The sequence below is a fragment of the Nuphar pumila genome, chromosome 3, assembly GCF_984573655.1.
Source record: "Nuphar pumila chromosome 3, dmNupPumi1.hap1.1, whole genome shotgun sequence".
Classification (NCBI taxonomy): Eukaryota; Viridiplantae; Streptophyta; class Magnoliopsida; order Nymphaeales; family Nymphaeaceae; genus Nuphar; species Nuphar pumila.
The window spans coordinates 33,737,486-33,744,202 of record NC_143251.1 but is presented as its reverse complement, the minus strand read 5'-3'; the positions used below and the strand labels follow the sequence as shown (position 1 = coordinate 33,744,202).

The 6,717-nt window shown below is 41.0% G+C and overlaps 1 protein-coding gene across 1 annotated transcript; it reads left to right on the top strand.

Annotated features, from left to right (window-relative positions):
- The first annotated feature begins 889 nt into the window (after positions 1-889).
- On the top strand, positions 890-3,768 carry LOC149842535 (uncharacterized). The gene is made up of 5 exons (XM_090001479.1): positions 890-1,462; positions 1,610-2,111; positions 2,250-2,451; positions 2,588-3,064; positions 3,186-3,768. The coding sequence occupies exons 1-5, from the start codon at positions 931-933 to the stop codon at positions 3,624-3,626; spliced, it is 2,154 nt and encodes a 717-aa protein (XP_089857605.1). The 5' UTR covers positions 890-930; the 3' UTR covers positions 3,627-3,768.
- Positions 3,769-6,717: the final 2,949 nt, after the last annotated feature.

The following is a 6,717-nucleotide window of genomic DNA, read 5'->3' as shown; positions in this document are numbered from 1 at the left end:
GCATTTGAGTATGTGCGCCAATGCATGGTTTGTCAAGCCAATAAATATGAGGTGATGAAACTGCCCGGGTTGTTAAAAAAATGCATATGAAAAAATAATTATATAAGCCAAATTCAATAGCCCTAAAAAATTGCTGATGATTTTCTTATGCACTCTTTTTTTATTAAAAAATTGAATATCCGTAGGCTTTTAATATAGTTAATTCATGAAATACTAAAAAATGCTGTGAATTATTATCACATCCACTAAAACAAGAAGGTAAAAAATATTGAATAGATAAGGAACGATTGTAAATGTCATTGTCCTAAATATCATTAGAGTAAATTAGATAAAGTAATTAATTAAAAAGTTAGCTATCCAGAAAAAAAGTTAAGAGAGAGTACATGAATTCCATGTAAAGAACACTTGTTTTTATTTCTTTAAGTTGAAATAAGCTCTTTCCAAAGAGGTTAGCACAGTTGGAGAGAATCTTCGCTCTTACACTGCCAGACGGGGTTCGACTCACACGAGTGCTACTCCCCTTGATCTATTCTGAGCCAAAACACATTCTCACTAAAACGGTTTTTCTATCCAAGGCTCCTTTCCTATGTATTTCCCTGGTCATTACTTTTCGTAGATATATGTACACGCTATATGACATATTGACTACAAATTTATATTCAATGGTATTGACTGACCAGTTCCGGTCCATATAAGAGGGCCATAACACTAAAATAACAGGCAGTCGGGAAGTTGACCAGACACACGGCCCTCCAAGTCCACCCCTTATTGCACCATACCTATAAATACACATGCTGGGGAGCAACAGGAATTACAAAGAAGGAAGCCTTCCATCTATCCTTCTTAACTTCACATCTGATTCTTAACCCAGCACTCTCTCTCTCTCTCTCTCTCTCTCTCAACCCATATTCATTGTTTCACACCACCATCATGTCTTCGGGGCCCCTTCTCGTCTTTCCCGAGCCGGACCTTGCCCAAAACAGCAGTGACGGCTACAACATTAGCCGTTTTGAAGATGGCATGAGATTGGAGAAGACTTCTATGCTGCCCACGAGCTATGTCAACAAACACATCAAAGAGAAGGGGAAGGAGAGCGTGAATGTAAGTAAATGGAGGTTGGTTAAACCCTCCAACACGACTGATCAGTTTGGCCGTGTAAATCATGAAGGTGATGGTGATGATGATGACGAGAGTTCGGCTATGGTCACCGATGAACAACGGGAATCCGACGATCTCCGGTATCGCGCAGAATCCTTCAGGGTGCTGCACGAGGGTGTGGTTGAAGGTAGCAAGAGCATCACGGAAAAATGTGCTTGGCTTCGTTCTCAGTTGGTTGGGGACGATGTGGAGTTTGACACTCCCTTTGGCAAGCGCTTGCTCACCTATGCTGACCATACTGCATCGGGCAGGTGCTTGCACCACATCGAAAACTACATCATCGAGAATGTCTTACCATTTTATGGTAAGTGCTTACTCTTTTACCTTTATTATTTTGCAAAATAAAGTGAGATTTTTTACTGCCAATATTTTCCCGAGAATGGATTAATTGTTAGCAAGAGAATTACTGTGAAAACTCCTTAATAATGCAACCAATGTTTGTTGAAAATAGGTAACACTCACACGGATGACAGCTTCGTTGGACATCGAACCACCAAGATGGTGCACGAGGCGGCCAAGTACATAAAGAGTTGCATGGGAGGAGGAGATGACGACGCCATCCTCTTTTGCGGGTCGGGGACGACGGCCGCCATCAAGAGGCTGCAAGAGGTGATGGGAATAGCCGTACCCTCCACCATGAGGTCAAGGGTGGTCAAGTCTCTTAGGCCAGAGGAGAGGTGGGTGGTGTTTGTGGGGCCCTACGAGCACCACTCCAACCTCCTATCATGGCGGCAGAGCCTCGTGGAGGTGGTGGAGGTGGGAGTGGACAGGGACGGACTGGTGGACATGGAGATGCTGCGCAGGGAGTTGGAGTCGCCCAAGTATGCCAACCGTCCCTTGCTGGGCTCCTTCTCTGCTTGCAGCAACGTCACCGGAATTTACACGGACACTCGAGCTATGGCCCGGCTCCTGCACGAACACGGTGCTTTTGCCTGCTTTGACTTTGCTGCAAGGTATGTAATCCTTGTACTCTCTCTCCCTTTATATATATATATATGTATATATTGTTGTTACCATTTCTATCTAGAATTAAGAAATTCGGAAGATAATAGATAATATTAAGCTTTATCTTGTTGGGTTTCATTTGGCAGTGGGCCTTATGCACAAATCGACATGCGATCTGGAGAGCTTGAAGGGTATGATGCAGTCTTCTTGAGCCCCCACAAGTTCGTAGGTGGGCCTGGGACACCAGGGATACTGCTCATGAGCAAGTCCCTCTATTACTTGAGATCTGCACCACCTTCCACCTGTGGTGGAGGGACCGTAGCTTTTGTCAACGGTTTCAATGAGAAGGTGTGCACCTAACTAATTGTTCGCTTGACATACCTTAATTATTCCTCTAAAGAATCATTAAATACTCATAGTCTATCCCATCCATCCTATTCATGAACTAATTTGTTTCTAAATTACCTCTATCTTATTTGTTTAGGACACTTTGTACTATGAGGACATAGAAGAGAGAGAAGATGCAGGAACTCCTGCCATAGTTCAAAAGGTGAGAGCTGCATTGGTGTTCTGGGTGAAGGAGTACATGGGTTACCACCTCATCGACACCCAGGAGAGCCTGTGGATTGAACGCGCACTTGAGAGGCTTCTGCCCAATCCCAACATCAGCGTTCTTGGAAACACCAAGTCCAAACGCCAACCCATTGTATCATTCTTGGTCTACACAACTGCTTTGGGTACATCTGCTGATGAATCAGGGGAGAGGCCGGGCGTGTACATGTGGAGGGAGAGAGCCACGGTGAGGGACAAGCCGCTCCACGGTCGGTTCGTCACGAAACTACTGAACGATCTCTTCGGCATCCAAGCCCGTGGTGGGTGCGCTTGTGCTGGTCCCTATGGTCACACTCTGCTCAATGTCAACAAGGAGCAATCCCTTGCCTTTCGCTCTGCAATCCAAAAGGTACTCTTCCCAAAAACGTTTGCATTTACTTTTTAAAGGCTGCCAATCTTCAAAAGTGATTAAGGAGAAGTGAGAAGGCATATCGGAATTAATGAAAATGATTCGCCGAAACATTTTTCAGGGATATAATGGTCTGAAACCTGGATGGACGAGGATCAGCTTCACCTATTACATATCTGAAGAAGAATTTGAGTTCATCCTTGCTGCCATAGAGTTTATTGCCATTTACGGCCAGCGATTCCTCCCTCTCTACCACTTCAACTGGAAGACCGGTGATTGGACGTTCAGGAAGAGCGTCATGAAGAACATCGTCGGAGAAGAGCGAGCGCTTGCCTTCAAGAACATCACAATGGGCGGTAGGGCACTTCACCCTTCGACTCCTCATGGTGCAAGATCAACCACCGCCACCACCAATCCAAAGGCTGCTCTAGTTGGACTCGAGCAAAAGTACACAGCCTATCTCGAGAGTGCGAGGTTCATCGCCAAATCGCTTCCAAAGTTCCCTGCTCAACGTCGCATACCACAAGACATCGATCTAGACCTCATCCTCTTTAGTATATGATTTAACACTACTACTTTGATCCAATTACCGATTTGTAGTACTTCCTGCTGCTCATGAAGGTTATCATCTTGATGACCTACCGTGCACTTGTGTTTGTTTTCTCCAATGTTCCTTGTGCCTAATAAAGTAATTGTTAAAGTATCAGCAGGCTTTTGCAATATATGAGAGGGTTGTGTGTTCTCCCTCGAAGACAAATTTGTGTGTTCGGGTGTGTAGGGAGGAATATCTTGGGACCCATGATAATTCATATGCCAATATTATCCATGATGATTTTATAATAAAATAACATATAAAAAAGATAGATATGCGTTTGACGAAAATATCCTCCCATAAATAGCTTTGCATATTCCTACCTTGGTTTTTAGATTGTGTTACAATACATTGCCGCCTTCTCATTCCTGCCTTGTGTTACAAAACATTCTTGGGTTCGTTCCTACCTCGTGGAGATAACTATAAATCGATCGACTGGTTCAATCATTGGTGGGCGTCAAAGGGGGATTTGTCGGCCATCTCTTTTTACAGTCTTCTCTTCTTCTACGTTTTTGTTAGGCAGTATGGAAAAAAACAATGAAAACAAATATTCCAACAAGTGCCATTAAGGTGTCGTGAGTACCTTTTTATGTGATCATGCTATTGTTGAAGAACGTATGTCATCGTGAATGCCATTAAGGCATTGTTTTGTTATTGCAGGTGGATGTTGGCTTTTAGATAGTTAGAAAATTCAAGATATTTGTAAGACATTGGGACCTGTTGATAAGAATGATTGGTTACAGATGCGAGGAAGAGCCTCTACTCCATCCGGTATCGTCTATTGACTCAGTATATGCAATGTAATGCAAATCGCGATTGTAGTAACATACTACCGATTTGTGAGATAATATTTTGTTTGTTAATATCGATTTAGAGGCTATTATGGTGAATTGCCGTATCAATTTGTAAGATATTTGTAGTATGATTTTAAAATATGTGCGTACGGAATTTACAATATTGCATGTTTTTCGTATCGATTTGTAATATATTATGCAATATATATCGATTTGTAAGATATTATGTGTTTTCTAGTGTCAATTTGTAAGATATTTGTAGTATGATTTTAAAATGTATGTGTGCGAAATTTATATTGATGCGTGCTTGCGGTGGCGATTTGCGTATTCAAATCGCTGCTCATTTTGCAATTTCTATTCAAATCGCTTCACAACATAATATATATAATTAAATTGTTGTCATATGAATCACTATTATCAACACACATATACGATAAATTGTTTCTTTTATTAGCATGGTAAATAACAACTCGATGCATAGTATAAGCAAATAACAAATCGTTGTTGCTTTTATACTGTGATTCATTCAATCGTTTCTTTGACTCGCTTAACTAATCAGTATTTGTTGTTATATGCATCTTAAATAAATCATAGTAAATGTATTCACTGGCTAACACAAATTGATATCTTGCTTATGATAGTGGTATGCTTATCATCTGGTTGCAGTGAAGATGATGTATCTCAATCATTGAAAAGTTATGGAGAAGTGAACATATGTACTAATGCCGCACCTGAAGAAGTGAACATGTGCACTAATGATGCACATGATAAGAAGGGTACATACATTGGATTCACTCTTGACTTGAATGTTCCAGCAGAAGAAATGCAAATCGATAAAGGGGTAGACGATCATGATAGTATACTTGATAAAGGTGCAGGCACTGGTAATGTACATGATAATATACTTGACTCTGTTCCTACAAAAGAATTGCAGTTTAACAATGAGGAAGCTGCATACAAATTTTATAATGATTATGCCTTAAAACTTGACTTCAGTGTTAGAAGGTATTTTTGGCCAAAAAATGCACAGGGTGTCATGGTGAAAAAGACATATGCTCGTTCTAAGGAAGGTTAGAAGAAGTCAAGTGGAAATGCAACAAGGAGCAAGCTAGATTCAAGATGTGGCTATCCAGCGAGAATGGTGTTAAGAAGGCTTTCGAATGGGAAGTATATAGTTCACACTTTAATCAGTGATCATAACCATAAATTAGCAGCTTCATTTATGACTCCTATGTTAAGGTCACAACATAAAGTAACTGAAGTGCATGTTACAATTGTTGAAATAGTTGATAGCACTGGCATTACACCAACGAAGACATAATTTGTGCGTGCACATAGATGATGGTCGCGAGAATGTGTCATTCACACATTTGGATCTAAGAAACCACTTGAGAAGGAAGATGACAAATAATATGAAGACTAGAGAAATATGTTTTTTGGTTGATTACTTACCGAAGAAATCAAGCAAAGACTCTAGTTTCTTTAGTGCAATGCAACTGGATGAAGATGGATATGCTGTGAATATGTTTTGGGCAGATTCAAAGTCAGTAGTAGATTATGAAGGCTTCAATGATGTGCTTGTTTTTTGTACACCAATGAAGATTAATACTGAAGAGTGGCCATTTGTGCAGTTTGTCGAAGTGAACCATCACTCACAAAGTTGCATATTAGGCGACACTTTTTTTGTATGACTGTAAACACCCCAAATTTTCCTCATCCATTCTCAAACAACCCTCCTCGTGCAGTGCCAACCCTGTTAGGTCAGTGTTGGAGTCAAACCCCGAGTTAGTTTCAGAAAATCACCATTTTACCAACTTTTATTAGGAAGATTACAATTTTACCCCTAGGTCATCCCGGACCTCAGTCAGTCGGAGTCAACAAAGCTCACTGGTCAATTCAGAACATTTAGAATATCAGTCATTCCAAGCACATCTGAGCTTACAGTGAGAAGACCATTTCCATTCCTGCCAAAATGGGATCATTTCTTCAGAAATGAGCTTGTTTCTCACTCAAATCCATGCCAATTGTCTCCGAGTCAGTCATGTTCCCCAGAGTCTAACTTGAGCTCACCAGGAGTTAAAGTGCTCCAGTTTCAGTTCAAAACCATTTCCAAGTGTCTAGGAGCCCATTTACCGATTTGTAGTACTTGCTGCTGCTCATGAAGGTTATCATCTTGATGACCTACCGTGCACTTGTGTTTGTTTTCTCCAATGTTCCTTGTGCCTAATAAAGTAATTGTTAAAGTATCAGCAGGCTTTTGCAATATA

Coding starts and splice junctions, on each gene's coding strand:
- LOC149842535 (XM_090001479.1), top strand. CDS start 931: ATGTCTTCGGGGCCCCTTCTCGTCTTTCCCGAGCCGGACCTTGCCCAA. Junction 1,463..1,609: donor GAATGTCTTACCATTTTATG/GTAAGTGCTTAC, acceptor TGTTGAAAATAG/GTAACACTCACACGGATGAC. Junction 2,452..2,587: donor TCAACGGTTTCAATGAGAAG/GTGTGCACCTAA, acceptor TTATTTGTTTAG/GACACTTTGTACTATGAGGA.